The sequence below is a fragment of the Schistosoma haematobium genome, chromosome ZW (genome assembly GCF_000699445.3).
Source record: "Schistosoma haematobium chromosome ZW, whole genome shotgun sequence".
Taxonomy (NCBI): Eukaryota; Metazoa; Platyhelminthes; class Trematoda; order Strigeidida; family Schistosomatidae; genus Schistosoma; species Schistosoma haematobium.
The window spans coordinates 33,013,401-33,032,834 of record NC_067195.1 but is presented as its reverse complement, the minus strand read 5'-3'; the positions used below and the strand labels follow the sequence as shown (position 1 = coordinate 33,032,834).

Genomic DNA, 19,434 nt, shown 5'->3' with positions numbered 1-19,434 from the left:
TAATTGACAGACAGTTGGCGAAAGCCAAACGAGCTTTCTGAATCCGTGCTGAGATTTCGTCAGACACCAACCCATTAGGGCTGATCAGACTTCCAAGATAAGTGAAGTTATCGACACGTTAGACTGCTTCACTCCCTATCTTTAGTTCAGGCGTTGACGCAGGCCAGTCCTAAAGCACTAATTTGCATTTAGAGGGAGAGAAGCGCATCCCAAACATTCTGGTATTGTTGCTCAGTGCTACCAGAAGACTCTGCATTTTATCAGCGTCTTCACCAAACAGGACTATATCATCTGTATATTCTAAATCGATGAGTGAACGTGCTGGTAAGAGATCAATTCCCGAAAATTCAGACGACGAGAACGTTATTTCCAGTAGTAGGGCAATGATGAAATTGAACTGAAATGGCGAGTGGACAGCTTTGCTGGACACCTTGAAATTAACAAATCAGATGACAGTTCGCCACACTGACACAGAACCTCTCGGTCTACAGAGTGCTGCTTTTAAATCAAGAGAAACCATCATTGGTTCCATAAGTTGGGCAGTGCTGTTCTTCATTATCATATCAAGGTTTGTCTACACTTCCTAGACAAGTATAAATCCTATGGGTGTGTCACTCATTAATTAAACGTAAACAAGACTTCTGATATTCGTTTCACGAGAAGTGAGCTGATGTAGTGACCTACAGGATATTTTTTCACAATTGTGAAAGTACTTTCAGAGCCGTATTAAAGAGTCGATATAAACTAGACCACCATTGAAAACCTAAAAGCACCGGACGTCCGTTTCATCCTAGTATGGTACTCCTCTTCAGCAGTGTGCACCCATGATCCCGCACGTCGAACTCGGACCCGAGAACTTCGGCCTCGTGCGTGGACGCTTAACCTTAAGACCATTGAGCCGGTATACGACAGTGTTAGTGTCTGACTTCAATTGATCCATGATCTTGAGCAACCCTCCATCTATTATCTGGGGTGGATAACTTTCTCACACTCGAGGAAGTTTTAATTCTACTGGTCACGGCTTCTCACTAGATCTCCTGGATATCCCATCTTGAAGCTAGTCAATAGTGGGCAGATGATCAATATCAGTATGGGGATTTGTGGAGATTGTAGTAATCTTAACAGTTGAATTCACGAGTCAATTTAAGCTTGACCACCATTGAAAACCTGAAAGTGACTAATTTAAGAGTAGCGTCGAAACAATTGTATCTGTATATCTACAATTGTTACGGGGATCCATATAAGATGAGATATTTATATAAATCTTTCAGTGATAGAATCAGTTAAATGATCATCGGACGTAAACCTTAATTTCTGACGAACCATATTACTTAAACATAGAATAGAATATTTAACAGAAGTTTGACTAACAACCAATCACGCATTGTTAGTGAAACTGAAATGTGAGTTGAGGTAATTAACAATCCTTAGACATAAAATAAGTTGTAAGAGATGTAATAAATAAAACAATACATTATTGTCTGAATTCCGACTTAAATATCAATAAAACTACAAAGATGTATATGACAAGACAGCATTTATTTATAAGAATAAATCGCGATTGCTAATGTAGATATCATTACTGTCAGAATATGTACAACAATTCAAATGGAAATACTAAAATGATAAATTAAACAACCTTGTAGCGTCCGCGATTTATTGAATTGCCAGATTGCTAAAACATAATATAAAAAAGTAACATGATTATACGTGATTATGAGGTTGATGAAACAGAAATGGAAAAACTCCACACATATACAACCATGATTGATGGATAACGAAATTGTTTTAACGATTTGTGTAACTATTCTTTCCAAGTCTGGTAAGTTAGATATGCGAACAAAATTTGCATTGCAGTAACTCAAGGCAACGAAAATACCAACAAAAGTTTTATATATATTGAAGGGAAGGGAGATATCTATGCGATTAATAATAATTTAGGCTCTTTAGGAATCCCTGTCACATTAAGACATTCATATATGAACAAAGAATTTTTTAAAACCCATAGTTACCGAATACGTCCTATATGCTCTACTGATCTAGTTAAAGAAAAGCAAACGTCTTTTGTAATACCCTTGGGGAAAACGGATAACCTGGAAATTTTACCAACAAATATATGACCACATAGGTTAGAATAAGCGAAATACAAACGGGGAATAAGAAATTCGTGTTCATGTCCCTACCATTCAGAGGTGATGCGACCAGTGAAATACTAACCCAGAGATTACGTAGAACAATCCAAAGAACATTAAGCACTGCCCGATGGTGACACTGAAGTTAAAAGATGAATTACGTGGATTGGCCACCTCGTTTGTATGTAACGATTCAACTGCTCTTGTGGAGCAAGTTATATTGGTTGAGGTTTTAAGAATTTACATCTTCGTGCTAGTGGACTCCTCCCAGTGTGGCGAAGTAGAGCTGTACTTAAGGCAGTGAACAGCTAAATACTAGCCTATTCAGTAGAGACTGGTCATATAGCCAGTACAAGTTAATCTTTATCAGTAATTTACCACCATTAAATTAACTACTTCTATGAATCCAGTGCTCATCTTGTTGTGCTAATGAGGTGTGGCAACTTGGACTGACGCATATATGTGCCTGGTCCTATATTGTAGCTGACTGATTGAATTTATCGGGTTGTTAACCTTTTACCAAAGCCAGTTCGATCTGAAGTCCTTTAAACGGCAGAAGCAACATGACTGCGTACAAAACAAATATATCCAACCCATATTTCTTACCTTGGTCAACCTCATGGACAACAATCAATGGTAATCTTAATTATAGAATCATATAATTTGACTAATGTACATACAATCTTCCGTAATTTTTACTTACATATCCTTGTACTTATTAATATTTGTTTGACGTCACTAATAATCTCCTGAGCACTGACTAATTTACTTAGCACTCACCCTACTTTATTATTATTTACTAGATTCATAGAACTTTATACACGATATGGTCGTTCACCAAATATTTGATCAAATTTGTGGTGGCATTATTATTTCTCTTATCCTATAGGACCCATATTTATTCTGATCATTAATTTCACAACTTTATTTAACGTACAAGCTTATTCAATTTAACACTGTATACTGTATATTCAACATTAACAATCATATTTCATCTTACAATCATACATTCACACACTACAATTTTAAACGATGTATTTTGCTTTAAACCTGACAATTTTTTGGATTAATAAAGTAAATATTGTTGATTCTGATATATAAAAATAGGAGTGAGTTGCTAGAATGATTTCACAACTACTTAATCAAGAAAGCGGACAGGTTTCAACTTAGTTTAACAGCGTACTGAAGGCCTTATTTTAGAACCAGTTTATTGAGAACGATAATTCTTCCAATTTAGGTAGATAGATTCGTAATTTTTAATGGCTATATTACGAAAAGCGTTTTGGAAGTGAGAAAAAATAGTGCAGTAAAGCTCTTCTTCCTTCGAACAACAGAATAAGATCAGAAAATTCTTCAAGCATTATAGCAAAGAGAAATCGGGAGACAATAATTTGATTTAAAATATTTGCTTTATCCTACTATAATCAACTCTGAAAGCTACGCTTGTGACAGAGATTGTACAAACACGAGCACGTAGAATTTGGATAACTGTAAGAAACAAGTGGGAGATGTTATATTCTAGTTATTTAGTAGAGAAATTTATGAATACAACTAAAGGTTCCAAGATCTAAATGAATTTCCCAGCTTTGCGAATTTGGTGGTTACTCAATTGTTCCTTGATGTCAATAATAAGTGAATACCTTAATAAATACAGTACAGACAGCAATCTAATGTGCCGATAGAGAAATATAAACTGGGAATTAATACATACCAATTTGACTAATTCTTCTTTGATAATACGCATAATTTCTTTTTTAGCCAAAGCGACTTGTCTTTCATTGACAGCCTCAATACATAAATACAGTGGTCTGTCATCTGTACCTTCGGGTATATGTTGCTTAGCTTTGGCAGGTGGCATATAAACTCCTCGTACAGACACGCCAACATCACAATAGTCACTAAGGTGATTGAGCATTTCGCGACCAGTGATACGCCACCTGACGTTTTGTGGGAAGTCATTGATAACTAGTTCTTCTTCGTATCTGAAATTTAAAATGTACCATTAAACATAAACACGAGTATTATGTTCTTCGAAAAAATTCAAATCTGACATTCGTGTTTTATAATGGATACGATTACACTAGTTGCGAAAAACTGGTGACATCAAAGTAGTATAGCTGGAGATCCTGAAAAGTGATATTTTGGTGAAACTTTTGTGCAGATTTCTTCGTTGTTAATGAAGTATTCAGATCTTAGATGATAATTTTGTCATGTAAAATGGAGTAAATTTGTAGCGTAGGTAAGTTTTATAAAAATAAATTTTGCTGAGTTAGGTGGTTCATTTGTAAATTTTTTATCGTCATTACGGATAACATTGTCAGAGCTTATCTGGAATGGTATTGAAGCTTCTGGAATTATTTTACAAGTATCAAATCTGTTTATTTTCAAGAAAATGTTTGTAGTTACTTGCTATCTTTTATGGTCTTACTATCTTTATGAGTATTTGCACCACTGAGATTGGAAACAGAATGTGTTACTCAGTAAAAACAACTAATAATCAGAAACTTTGTTATACAACTTAAACAACACGCATATCTTAACAATATTACGGACATAATTAATCGCATAACAGCGTTCTGTTCAAACCAAGATAAGCCGGATGTATTTTAATAGTATCCATAGAAACAATTGAACAAGCTTTACTTATAGTTATCATTACCAATGTTTGGTTTGATAATTTCGAATAAATTGAGCATTGGGTAGATTGTTATAAATAAATTAATATATTTGTAATATCCCAATGGTTTGGTTATTTATTCTCTGAAGAAGTGGCTTACCAAACGTCAGAAGATTTAGTTTTTCTACTCATTGGGATGTTACAAATATATTTATTTATAAGCTTTACTTAGTTGATTTGAATAAAATCTGGTACAGACATCATAGTCAAAAGAAATGGGAGCTGGTGAAAAGCAATCACTGAGTTGAATAAATTTCCATTACCTACTAATTTTTTGAACTTAACACTATGTACGAGGATATTATGGTTTACGTCATGTCAATTTAAGGGGAATGGTCAAGCATTTACAATGACATTTCACGAAGGTCAAAAACATAGATTTAATCATTTGTCAGTTTTATGACCATAAAGAGTGTGACTAGAGATTACATTAGATAGACATTGAATCAAACAGATCATTCATGTTATAGTATCATTTTCGAAAGACGACTTTTGAATCCATTTGTTTCTTCGCAGGACTGGACAATCAGATTATTGATAATGATCACTAAGATAACTCTAGAATAATTCAACTGAAGTGATTGCGAGAAGTTAGTTTATAATGGTGCGTATATTATAAGCTTGATTGCTCGGTGTCAAGGAACATAGAAAACTAGAGATACCAATAATACAAAGCAGATAAAATGTTTTAAAATAGGAAATAATTTTGTTGAAAGCAAAATATTATTTTACCTTCTAACCATGTCACTTCCCGAATTCGTGTTAGCACCAGCACCCTCCTCATCACCAGCGCCTGGTGTTTGTTTAGTGTAACCAAGCTTAGCATTTAAGCGTTCGGCAGCTTGTTCAGCCAACGTACGGCTTGTGGGAGCTGGAGGCACAGGTATCGTGACAGCAGCAACCGCAGCCGCAATAGTAGCATTAGGGTCGCTGACTGTGGTGGTATTCAAAACAGCGTTTGGTTGTGGAACAGTCGGAGTACCAGAAGTCAAGTGTTTGACGAGTCCTAACTGTGCAGCCTTCTGTCGAGCAAGTGCTAAGGCTGCGTTCACAACTGCTTGTCCAGCTTGGGCACTGAAATTGAAAATACAGAAGTTTATGAGTTACGTTCCACAAGGTAGTTTCAAAAATGTTAATAATCAGATTGAAGATCGTATTTACAAGGAACCAGACAATTTTTTTGAGAAAAAAACTTATTCTGGTATTTACAACTATAAAGAAAATAATTATCAAGTGAATCAAAAAACCAAAAAAATATGACTGACTTAGTGTGAAAGTAATACGATCGATTATTACGACCCATTAATGCGAAGACTTCCTTAGAAATAGAGGGAATTACATAGGTAATATGAAAACAAGTGAAATTCAATGAGGTACTTCCCACCAGACTTAAATTTAATATCGATACAGAAACTCAGTTTGGTTGGGGAAATATTTGGAACCAATTCGTGAAAAACTAGTGTTCTTCAGTCTGGAGGAGAATTTTGAATTTAGAAAAAAGCTAAAAAGGTTAAATGTTTGTGATATGTTAATTTTTATGAGTTTAGGAGCTTCCATGGAGATCAAACCAATCAGTACATACAAATAAGAACTTTCGTCTAAATTTGATCGAATATTTTCACAGTATTTGGGCGTCGAGTTAATGTGAGACATTAAAGAGGAAAAATGTATCCGTAAAATCTCAGCGAATGAATTTCGATGTTTGATTATATTTCCTTGAAAAAGCTTGGACCAGATTGCCAGGCGAAACGTTGGATTTACTTCAAAATGCATTCGCTGAGATTTTACAAATACATTTTTCCTCTCTAATCAGCACATTTTTTTCATCCTTGACATTATAAAAATTCTGATTTGTAATCAACCATATATTATTAGAAAGTTAACTTGCCTAACTTCAACAGTTTCAGATACATTTTCTGATGCATTACTCTTTGATACATCTTTAATTTTTGTTTTCGTGGCCAACATATCTTCAATCTTCGAGTCCCAATCGACATTTCCATCACCATCTTCGTCATCTGAATCTTGTAAACCAAGAGCAGCTTTCTGTAGGCGTCGTTTTTCACTATTCAGCTGAGCTTCCACTTCATCAAACATGAATCCTTTACCACGGAAACCTGAAGAACCGTATACCTTTTTTCCTTCCTGATAACAGATTTATTTGAGTGTAATGAGATCAATACATAGTTAATGAAATACATAAAATGAACTCATAAACACTAAAATCTAGTTGTTTACTTTAGTTCCATTAAACTGGAAATATTAAGAAATAGTAATATCTCTAAACTTATAATTTGTGTAAAACTGAACACTGACTAAGAAACAACGTCGATTACTATGGTAAACAGGAATGAGAAACGCTTGATTGCAACACGAAAATCTCTAGCCTGCAATCAAGTTTCTTTCTTAAAACCAATCTTTCCGACTGTGAGGATGAATTTACAGTAATCTTGGAAACAAATACAGATGCTACTCAAAGCGGCTATGAAAGTGTTAGACACGTAGAGCGAAATATGTTTATTTTTCCTCCTTACAAACAGAACTCATCAAACATTTGATTTTCATACACAAGTTTATACCACTTCCAATCGGAGTATAAATAATTTTCAAAATTGAGGAACTATACTGAGGTTACTTCTTAAGGTTAAAAGCATTGCTTTTCCAAATCAAGCGAGAACAACACGTGCAAGAGTTAGTGCCCAAAAAACTGCAATTGTAAAGGCGAAATATGCCTCTTCGCAGCTGCAAATGATGATGAGAAACTGTCAACCATGAAATGTTGAAATCCTACCTTTAGTGGCATTCCCAAATAACTTATGGTAAACATTTGTTGCTGCTTATTGATGCATACCTAGCACGTTGAGTTAAATGCATGAGTACTGAGGACCGATTGTAAAATAAATAATTTCAGAACACATTTTAATTCAAGAGAAGTAGACATTTTCAAGTTGCTTTCCACTAACGTACACTGGCATACGTTAACAGTAAACCACACTAAAATAAAAAGACTACCAACAAACAGTTGATGCATACAATGACAAACAAATAAGCATAAACACACATGTTCCATTCGTATCTTGTAAGCATTCCACATATTCATTAGTTCCTCTGGTGGTTTTTGGCCACTCTGCTTGAATGCTCGAACAACATCACCAGCACTGCGCTCCTGATCGGGAGTGAGAAAAGTATAGGCAAACCCTTTGCGACCAGCACGTCCAGTACGCCTAAAATATAAGAACAACGATGAATTATAAAGATTAAATCTCTAAGTAACCATGAAAAGAAAGACCATGTTGATGTGTCGACGAGAATGATAATGATTGGTTATCTGCTTAATCAGACATGTAGATAGTCTAACAGGTGTCAGATGAGTTATATATTCCCCTATCCTTATTATTATTATTACTCACTTATTATTGATTGTTCATTGTTGTTGGATTGTGTCGGGTTTTGTATGGAAATATATTTAGGTTCTAGTCAGGCTAATCACGTGTTCTTGATCTGAGTTATGTTGAGGTCCTGTAAAATAGACACTGGGAGGGAATCTAGTGGAGATATTCGTCTAAGGTAAATTAACGTCCCATACGTGTAAACGTGAAAAACCAACCGTTATAACACATGTATTATATAACAACTACAAAAATAAGACATATAAATCTATTTATGTTCTTTGCTGTAATTATCTTACTGAAAGCCAGTCATGTGCTCCGAATTAAGTACATATATCTGCATCTGGTAAGTTATTTAAAATATATGTCGTGTGATTAAACAATTTATGAACAAAAAATAATCTGAACTCCCAAAAGTAAATGATATGCTAGAGAAAAGTTATACACTCCTTTAGTTTGAAAATATCAGATTTTGATGCAGTAAAAACAAGATGACAAAATCATAGCATTTAGAAAGGCCATTAGATGAACTAATATTATCATTTAATTATCCAAAAGAATAATTCTGCCAAAATGAATCCAGTAGTCAAGAAAATTCACTATAATTATGTTCAGAAATAATAAACACGAACTGCTGTTAAAATACAGCACACACGATTACAAATTCATATAAAACTTACCCACAACGATGAACATAATCCTCATAGTGATTTGGACAGTCATAATTGATAACTAAAAGCAAATCTGTGACATCAAGACCACGAGCAGCGACTGATGTGGCTATTAAAAGACGAATATTGCCACGCTTAAAATCCATTATAACAGAATCGCGATCGTATTGATCAATGCCACCATGAAGAGAAAGACATGGATAACCATACTTCAAAAGAACACGCATTAACTCATCTGCACTCTCTTGTTTTTCTACGAATACAAGGACACTACCCTCTTCTTGGTAAATTCCTAGAAGTTCAAGAACTTTGTAAACTTTCTCTTCTTCTGACAAGATGAACTGAAATCAAAAGGAAGAATAAGTGAACTACATTATATGAATTGATTAGTTAAAAAACTACGAAGTAATTAACCCTTCCACGGTGTGGGCAACCGGGAAGTGATAACCGCCCTCATACCTCTAACAGCACTCAAGACCACTGTATTCCTAATCAACCTCCGTCTTCCTCCTCCGCCAACGAGATACACCCTCCGTGTATCTGGTGACGCGACGGCCAGCTCTTGTGGACTGGCAGGAGTAGGCATAGCACTAAACATGAGGGCGGAACAAGCACTGTTAGAGTGAATCCCCGTCAACAGTCGTCTATGTGCTGTTCGGCTAAACGGCTCCGTAAAAACTCGGAAGGATAGAGACACACGTCGTTGCCTTTTTGTCGTTTCTGCATACGCTCCCACCGACTGCAGCTAAAAGTCTATCACACTGATGGATTCTCGCAAACTCGTTCCATCAGGTTCCGAACATGATGAAGAGCGACAACAAATCAGATCTAGGTTAAGAAAAAGTCTAAGAAACGACCGTGAGCAGTGGTGGGCAACGAAAGCAAAAGAGATGGAAAAGGCGACGACTATAGGGAACACAAGACAGCTTTACAGACTAATAAAAGAAACTGGAATTAATAAGTCAAGTGTAAGTGAGATTATATCAGAAAAAGACGATACTCTCATCTGCTCCCAGTCCAGACGTTTAGAACGATGGGCGGAACATTTCAGAGAACAGTTCAACTGGCCTTCAGCTACTCTACAACTACCCTCCATTCCCAGACAGTGTGAATGGAACATTGAAGTAGGTCCCCCAACTCTTGCTGAAGTTCAAAAGGCTATAGTTAATCTGAAACGAGGAAGGGCAGCTGGTCCAAACGGACTGGCTCCAGAGGTCTTTAAGGATGGTGGTCCAATTTTAGCGATTAGGTTGACTAATATTTTAGCTAAGATCTGGGAGTTAGACGTTATTTCATCTGACTGGTCACAATCACTTATCGTCCCAATATATAAGAGAGGGTTAGAATCATCTTGTGACAACCATAGAGGGATTAGTTTAACTAATATAGTATCTAAAATACTAGCCTCGATAATTATCAGACGCTTAACTAAGACTCGTGAACTGCAAACACGAGAGAATCAAGCTGGCTTCAGACCTGATCGTGGCTGCATCGACCACATATTCACCATTCGTCAGGTTCTAGAACACAGGCATATTTATCGGCGTCCGACAATGGTGGTCTTTCTTGACTTGAAAGCAGCATTTGACTCGGTAGACTGTGAGATTCTGTGGCAGTGTCTGTCATTAAAAGGTGTACATCAGAAGTACATAAACCTTGTAAAGGCTCTTTACTCGAACACTACCAATCGAGTCAGAGCTTATGGCGAACTGTCATCTACTTTTGCAATCTTAAGTGGTGTCCGTCAAGGCTGTCCACTTTCCCCATCTTTGTTTAACTTCATCATAGATCTACTGATGGAAATAACTTTCTCGTCGACTGAGTTCTCGGGTATTGATCGCAATCCAGGAGGTCCACTTATCGACTTAGAATACGCGGATGACATAGTCCTGTTTGGTGAAGACGCTGATAAAATGCAGTCTTTTGGTAGCATTTAGCAACAATGCCAGAATGCTTGGAATGTGCTTCTCTCCCTCTAAATGCAAGTTGTTGCTTCAGGACTGGTCTGCGTCAACACTTGAACTAAGAATAGGGAGTGAATTAGTCGAACGCGTTGGCAACTTCACTTATCTTGGAAGTCTGATCAGCCCTAATGGGTTGGTGTCTGACGAAATCTCAGCACGGATTCGAAAAGCTCGTTTGGCTTTTGCCAACTTGAGCCACCTTTGGCGAAGGCGAGATATCCGTCTATTAATAAAGGGACGAGTACACTGCGCGGCAGTCCGTTCTGTTTTACTTTACGGCAGCGAAACATGGCCATTAAGAGTAGAAGACACTCGTAAGCTATTAGTATTTGACCACAGATGCCTTAGAAATATTGCTGGCGTCTGCTGGGATCACCGGGTAAGTAGTAGTGAGGTTAGACGCAGGGCATTAGGGAAGGATGGTAAATCAGTTGATGAGGTTATGAATCTTCATCGACTGAGATGGTTGGGCCACGTGTTACGTATGCCTGAATACTGATTACCACGACGTGCAGTGCTACCCGGTATTGGAGATGGTTGGAAGAAAGTTAGGGGCGGCCAAACCAAAACGTGGCATCAGTCCTTGAAGTCACTAACTTCTAGTCTGAGCCATGTTGATAGATGCAGACTACTTGGTTGGGGTCCGCGTGACTATCGTAACCAATGGTTGGAGACTCTTGGTGACATGGCTCAGAATCGATCACAATGGCGTCGGTGTATACACTACCTGTCTTCGTTTAAACTAAGAGATTAAAATTGCTTCATATCTTTCTTTCTACGAACCAATTTTTTCTTCTTGTACTATATCTCTATATGTAATCTTTCTCTTATATATTACCACCTTTGACCTAACCACTGCTATGAATCTGGTGTTCATCTTGTTGTGCTGATGCGGTATGGCAACCTGGACCGATGCACATATGTGCCTGGTCCTACGTTGTAGCTGACTGACTGACTGATAACTATTACACAACATTTACAGAAGTTTGATGTAAACAATAAATTATGAAACTCTAGACTTACTGAATAGCCGTGTTTTAACCCTATTATAAAAAGACTGAATTTGAATTTTCAAGTTACGGACTGACTTTGGTCATACAATCACTGAAAAACAGAAAGGACTGGATAGGTGATCCGTCTGAGTATGGGACTACTCATCAGTGAGAATTCGCAAACCCAGCACGGACCGAACACCGAGAATTAAGTCGTCGTGGAGAGCGCTTAACCTCAGGGTCGTTAAATTGGTATACAATCGTTTTCATTTCTACCTTCAGCCATATTGCATTGCTGTGCGACCATCACCCATTGTCTTGTTTAAAATCTATTTACAATATAATTGCAGTCATAAACTGAATTGACATTAACTAGAAGTTAGATATTATGGTTAATTAATTACATCTACTAATATATTGATCAACCTATCTGACAGTAAGAGACAACACGAAATTTTATGCACCCAACGATTTTTAAGAGAGGTGTAAACTATGAGTTCTGCTACGGGATTTTTATGATCAGTAATGTTTTGGCGTTATTTCAGTTTCTTGTTGTTAGTGTTTTGTATTCTATTAAGAATAAACTACTTGGAATATTTTCGAAGTTTATCTCCGACAGATATAATTAAGTGACAAATGTTGCAATGCTTGCTAATTTTCAGAAACTACTTACTTCATTTCTAATCTAGGTACAAAGCTGTAACATTCTCACGCAACCCAGTCTAAGAAACTAGAAAAACTATATATATATATATATATATATATATATATATATATATATATATATATATATATATATATATATATATATATATATATATACCTTTCAACTTTTACTTCAGCACACTCAGTGGAAAGGTAATAATATTGCGCTACAAACCCGATATTACAATTGGGTTTTATTTTACAACGATAGGCCAAAGTTGTATGATTTCACTCACCGCATGCTGCTCCACGTCTGAACAAACCACCGATCGTCCACCGATTTGGATTTCTATGGGAAGCGTTAGCACTTTACGGGCAAGGATTTCCATTTGTCTAGGAAATGTAGCTGAAAACATTAAAGTTTGTCGATCAGGACGACAATTCTCGATGATTCGCATAACTTGAGGCTCAAATCCTAGATCGAACATACGATCTGCTTCATCAAGAACCACATAAGAGCACCGAAGTAAATTGGTTACTCTCCCTAGATTTTGAAAAGATAAACGAAAATGTCAGGTCACAAATTATGCAGTTAAAAGAACAATGAACTAAATAGTTTGGAAAAAAATGATGTATATGAAAATATTAACCAAACATACATACCACCCTCGAAATATTGAAGGTGTACTATTTCTAATAACGACCTCACGTAATAATTTTTCGTCTAAGTGGAATAAAAGATTAAAACTAAACATTTTATATTTAGCAATAATTAATTGGAAATGATCCAATAAAAGTTGTTATTTTAACAGACAATGACGAAATGTTAGATTTTATATAATAAAACATGAAATACAGAGTTAACAGTCATTTAAACTTTTGAGACTCCAGAGACCTGGATAAGCGATGAGTGCTAATTCGAGAAGGGTGAGCAAGTTGCAATTTAATACACAATCATATTGTACGAACCTGCAACTCAAACAGGACGGAACTTATGATCATCAAATCTTGTGATAAACATGTTGCCTAGGAGAACTGCCAAGTCTGATGATGTGGTGAACTTCTGTGATAATGAACAGTGGAAATAAATAGTTGAGTATTTCTAGATTAAACCATTACCTCCATTTGCAGCAAGCATATCGATCATCCGACCAGGTGTACAGACAATAATTTCAGCTCCGCGTTTAAGTTCAGCAATTTGTTCACTAATACCAGTCCCACCATAGACACAAACTGCGCGAGCATCGGCGGCTTGACATAGCTTTTTTGTTTCTTTAAATATTTGTAGTGCAAGTTCCCGAGTAGGTGCCAGTAGAAGGGCGATTGGGCCATCTCCAGGGTTTAGAGGAGCTTGATGTTCCAGGTGACGCATAAGCGGTACTAGAAAAGCTAGGGTTTTCCCACTTCCTGTTTTGGCAATACCAATCATATCGCGACCAGACATTATAACGGGTAACGCCTGGCACTGAATTGGAGTGGGTTTATCGAAATTATTCCTGAGATAAAGGATTAAATGAACGTTATTTGAGTGAAAATAAACCGAGCTAAATAGCTTATCGATACAAATATCTGATCAATCGTATGAATTACATTTGAAAATGAACAATAATTGTAATGTTTTTTTTTCAATTATGAATTCCTATATTCATGTATCTTTTCAAACCTTTCCTGATTTTATTCTGTTAATCTTGCAATTTTTTTTCGTTGTTATTACGTACCTTTGGACATTAATTATCCTTTTCTAAAATCTTCACATTAATTAACGCGTAAATATTCAACACCATGAACGCTTCTTATAATTTTCTGATATTTGTTGTTTGTTCATTAATCTTCTTTGAAGACTTTCTGATAACTGATATAAAGTATGTGCATTCGTTTTAAAAAATAGATATGGTTTCTAGGTTTTGAGCAGGTGAAGACAATTCGCGAAATAAGTGGATTCTTACTATTCTGCTATGATTCTTATTCTTACTTCATCTAAATTTATAACAAGGGAAAATTGGGCTCATACCATATTCATATTACACTTAGAAGTCAGAACTATGACCAAAAAATGCAACTATTAAGCCTAAATCACATAGTAAGCAATTGATTCATAGTATTATAAAGTTTTTGCATGTTTAATGTGAAAATAATTAACTAGTACGAAAACCAGTAACCAAAACGGGAATGGAATCGTGATAGTTTTGTGTAACTTACCGAATAAACAAAATGTTGATGATTGAAAAAAACATACCTTTTTAGGCAAGCCAAAAGGCGAGAGCTAATGCCTGCTTGGACCCAATTGCGTAGGGGTTTAGGGCACTCTCTACCACGGACGCGGATATTTTCTAAACTAGCTCTATACGCTTTAACATCCTCCTTTGACATTTTTGCTAGTTCTGGAACTTCTACATAAAAACTTTTGCGAAAGGGGAAATACTCAATTTTGGAATGATCAATAGGCTGAAGTTTGTCTTTTTTCTGTAGCTGAGCCAATGCATCCTCAATTGTTGTGTCTTCTTCTTCAGATGAATATTCTAATTCATCTATGTTACTTTCCATCAGTTCACCTCGCCCAATAATTCTTTTCCGTTTAATTACTAACTGTTGTTTAGGTTTGACTGAAGGATCTGAAGAAGCGTGATCGGTATCTTTAGAAGTTTTTAGTGAAATTTCAGATTGTTTAGTAATTTTAGTATCTTTTTTAGTAGTTTCAGGACCAGCGGAAACTTGATTATTCAACTCCTGAAATGCAGAAAAAACAGTGGATTAATCCTAATAAGTGGAAAACATTATCTGCCTTCCTAGGAAACCTATAGGAGTGGGTGCAGAAACTGAAAATAATTATTTATCAAAGACACCAGAAACTACCTTATAAGTTGAGTTTCATGAGAATTGATATAGGGATCGACTCCGGATAACACTTGTCCTTTGATATTGATTATACTCAGTGAAAGTCCAAACATATGAGCTGGTTATATCATACATACAAAATGATTCTTGGACGAACTTTGAAGGTAGGACAATTTTATAAACGGCAATACTCCACAAACCATTGAAATTAATATAGAAAGTTGTCTCGTCCAAAATGAACCGGGTCATTGAACCACAGGGATTGGTAGATTGAGGCATCCGTTGTTACCCTGTAAGGAAATGTAATAAAACTTACTTCCCAGAAGTTCTACTATGCGGCCTGTAACTATAAGGATTACATTTTAGTCCTTCATAAAAGACAGACTAGCACAATATGGGAGATACATCAAGCAGCATTACATCACTAAACACGGTGGCTCTGTTGGAGGTGGTGAATTCCCAAATACAACTTGGGCGGAACAAAATCAATATTGATTTGAGATGAATTTTCATTACATTAATTTATTCTGTCCATACACCTTTTAATGAATTTTTCAGTATGATTTGTGTTTACTGAAAATTACTTAGTTCCTAAACTATGGTCATCATAATTGATATACAACCGATTATCTAAAATATATTTTGGATTCTACTGGTATTTATCGACAGAGCCTCTATAAAATTACTGAACTTATTCTAGATAGCGGGCAGGGAAGAAGATAACAGCAGCCTCCACTGCTGGAGTTGCAAAATAGTAGCTTAGCACACGAACATATCAAGTTGACATAAAACAATATTAATAGGTATAATTACTAAGTAACTAACTCCAGGAAACGAACAATTATGACTTAGGGTTCGATAGTTCTCTATCAACGATCCATGATGGAAGTATGAACTCCTGAAATGCTTAACTTCCGATAAAGCTCAGATCTTTGCTTGTCCTTCATCGTTTGAGTGGACTGAAAAATGACACCTTGGGTGAAGGTCCATAAGTACGCCGGAATATTAGATACCAGAGATTTATATGTGATACTGTGTTACTACTTTATTTTACAGCAAACATTCTATACTAATGACTATATATGTATAAAATGTAAGACAGTATTATCTGAAAAACATGATCTAACATTATCTAAATGATATCCATTTTCAACAAGTAATATCTCTATTAAATTCGCAAGGAAGAATTATGTACACAAATGTACGTTTACAGATATTACGTTATTGGGATAAAGTAAAATATTATAATTAACAAATATTTCGTGTATTTAATATATAATTCACCATAACCGCTACAAGCACAAAATTTGAACCCAGACGGTCAAAGGAAACAAGACAGAAGCTGTAGATTGTGAATAGCGAGCCGTGTTTATATACCTAAAATATATGAACAATAAGATGTCGAACTGATCCTTAGTGGATTGGTGAATATAAAACAATGTGTTATGGCAACAAACTGTAACTGTTCAAACTGTAAAAGAAACGATCACTGGCTATCTTGTATGAAAGTGAAGAAAACTATTATACGAAAATGTTACAAGCGTCTAGCTTTCAATTGTCAAGTAACAGTTACACGACTTAGAATCTTGTATATTAGATTTTAATACACACTAAAAAAACTCATGTATCCGAAGAATTCAAGATACATAGAATCCCTATCTATAAAAAGCCTTAATTGTTTGTAGTCACGTGACAAATCACTCAAAAGCAAACGACAACGAACATTTTAAAAAAACAGAACATAGGTTCATTACGAGGACACACCTGCATATAAGCATCCAGTGGATCTACGTCATCATCTTCTGTAGATTTTTCCATCTGAACATTCTTTTTATTTGCATCTTCTTCGTCTTCATCATCCTCTAGATTCCACTTATTAATAGTAGTTCCTCTGGTGCTCTCTGCAAGTCTCTGTTGTGCTGCAAGAATATCTTGTTTGAGCCTTCTCTCTCGTCGCCACCTTTCTACTCGTTCTCGTCTCTATAATATAAAGTCGTAAATTAAGGGATATCGTGGTAAGTAAAAAAAAACAGAATTCGTTAGTTGAATCCTACCTTTTGCATTTCAAGATCAAGACGACGCTGTTCAATATCTTTGTCCATATTCGGAGTAATGACAAGAGCACCCTCCATACCTGCGATACCTTGACCAGAATTACGAGCAGCTTTGATCATATCAGCTGCTGCATTAGCAATAGCAGTCATAGTACCAACTGCAGGTTTAGACGTTTCTGCCTTGGCTTTGGCAGCCGCTTCTTCAGCTGCTTTTGCCTGAGCAGCTAGTAACGAACCCATTAATGAAGATGTTGGCAACGAAGCAGCTAAAGGTAGAGACCCTTCTAAAGTAGATGAAAATGCCCTCCTAGGAAGAACAGGAGAACGAGAGCGGGAACGAGATCGCGACCGACGTTTTCTGTTACGCGAATGATCGTCATCTCGACGTCTAAAAAGCAGTAATTATCAGACATAATTAAACTTAACACATGATAGATAAGCGCATAGAAAGTAAAGTAGTTTAGGCCAAAAAACTAGAACATGTTTATTTAAGCAATGGGAAGCTTCTCAGAAACACTATGCATTCAACAAAGCAACAAAAATATGTCCATGCTACTTTTCATTTTTATTTGTTAAGTAACATACTTTTCTGTAGGAATACAACAAAATTTCTCTGTTTCATCATAATCCCGACTTACACTTTAACTATTGACTGTTTCTATCATCAAGAGTTCTTCTTCATTTTGACTTCATTTATGGTTGGTTGCCTTAAGCTTTTACCGACAGTGAGATGAGAATTATTTGTACTCAGTTTGCAATCTAATTTTTAAAAATTTCCCCTAATTATATTGAATAACTTGTCCCAGATGTTTGCTTAGGCGATTTATGATTCTGTTTATAATTTTGAATTGATAGAATTCATTAACGGGAAGCACAACAGCTGAACGGTATTAATTTACCCTAACTGTAACGTATTCGCAGCAACGAAATTTTAGAGGGCTTTGAGACGCTAATGTTTGTTTCTTGGGTTTTAATTGAAATAAATATAGATACCTTGCATTTGGGTTTCTGAGCATCGCTCTACTTGTGTTAGATAATGGGGAATTGTAGCCTCGTTATTAAAGCACTCAGCTTTCAACCAGTGGGTACCAAGTGTAAACCTAGCTACACGTGTTTCGGTTTCGACCTCACTAACCCTAGCATACATTGTGGCTCAAAAGCGAATACGTGGACCTCAACCTCATGAATGGAAAACATCATTAATTCAAACACAAATGAGCACAATAATCATGTATAGTCATATGTACTTTTTCTAATAAATGTTAGTGTTTTATACTAAGCTACGAGCTGGATATATTTGAAGATAAAGCTTACATTAACTAGTTGAAGATTGATAACTTTTACGAAACAAATGACATATCACACTGGATGAAAAACTCATGTTTATTAGCTATGTTAACTCAAATCCTCATTCACCGGTAAATGAAGCGATTTAGATTACAAGGAAATTAACTTCCCGTCAAAGTACTGTTATGAAGGACGTTTCGCATATTTGGTGAGATAAAACTCTTGTCAGTCATTAGAGGTAAGTAGTTTATACGTCACTAATTTTTCAAGCAACTAAAAGCGAACTGTTGGGCCTAATTTTTAGGCGCCGTACCATCACGGAATGATATACAATCCTTCCGTCGTAACACTGACAAAAAGATGAAACTTTCAATTTGCTTCATATATTCTTCAATCCTATTACAAATTATGTTTGTGTTTCTCTTTTTTCGTTGCAATCGGGATATTGACATGAAATAAAAGTAATAAACTTCACTTTTCCCTCTTTGAACGAAGTACATGTTGCGCGATTTAATTTATAAAGATGCTAGCACCCGACGTGTCCGAAGCCAATGATTCACGTGAGACCCGACCGAAGCTGCTACCTTGACGCGGTGGTCGGGCTTGCCTATCGTGATGACCCAACCGAGCTATATTGGCTGGAACATATGTTCCTGTAGGTTCTACCATGCCAGGCAGGTCGATTGGTGAACGGTAAGACTAAAAGCAGCAACTCAAGGTCTGAGGGCGAAGTCGTACTGCTGACTGTAGAGAGGTGTGACAGCAGTAAGGTGTTTCCCTCGGACAAC

General features: G+C 36.2%; 1 protein-coding gene across 1 annotated transcript; it reads right to left on the bottom strand.

Moving 5' to 3' along the window:
- Nucleotides 1-483: 483 nt before the first annotated feature.
- DDX46_1 (putative ATP-dependent RNA helicase ddx46) lies at nt 484-18,556 on the bottom strand (the record flags this gene model as incomplete). Its single annotated transcript, XM_012944153.2, has 13 exons — nt 484-1,675; nt 3,844-4,114; nt 5,542-5,883; nt 6,075-6,127; nt 6,703-6,954; nt 7,787-8,033; nt 8,879-9,210; nt 12,767-13,014; nt 13,590-13,966; nt 14,707-15,197; nt 17,070-17,285; nt 17,360-17,747; nt 18,495-18,556. The coding sequence occupies 13 exons, from the start codon at nt 18,554-18,556 to the stop codon at nt 1,631-1,633; spliced, it is 3,324 nt and encodes a 1,107-aa protein (XP_012799607.1). The 3' UTR covers nt 484-1,630.
- Between the last annotated feature and the right edge of the window lie 878 nt (nt 18,557-19,434).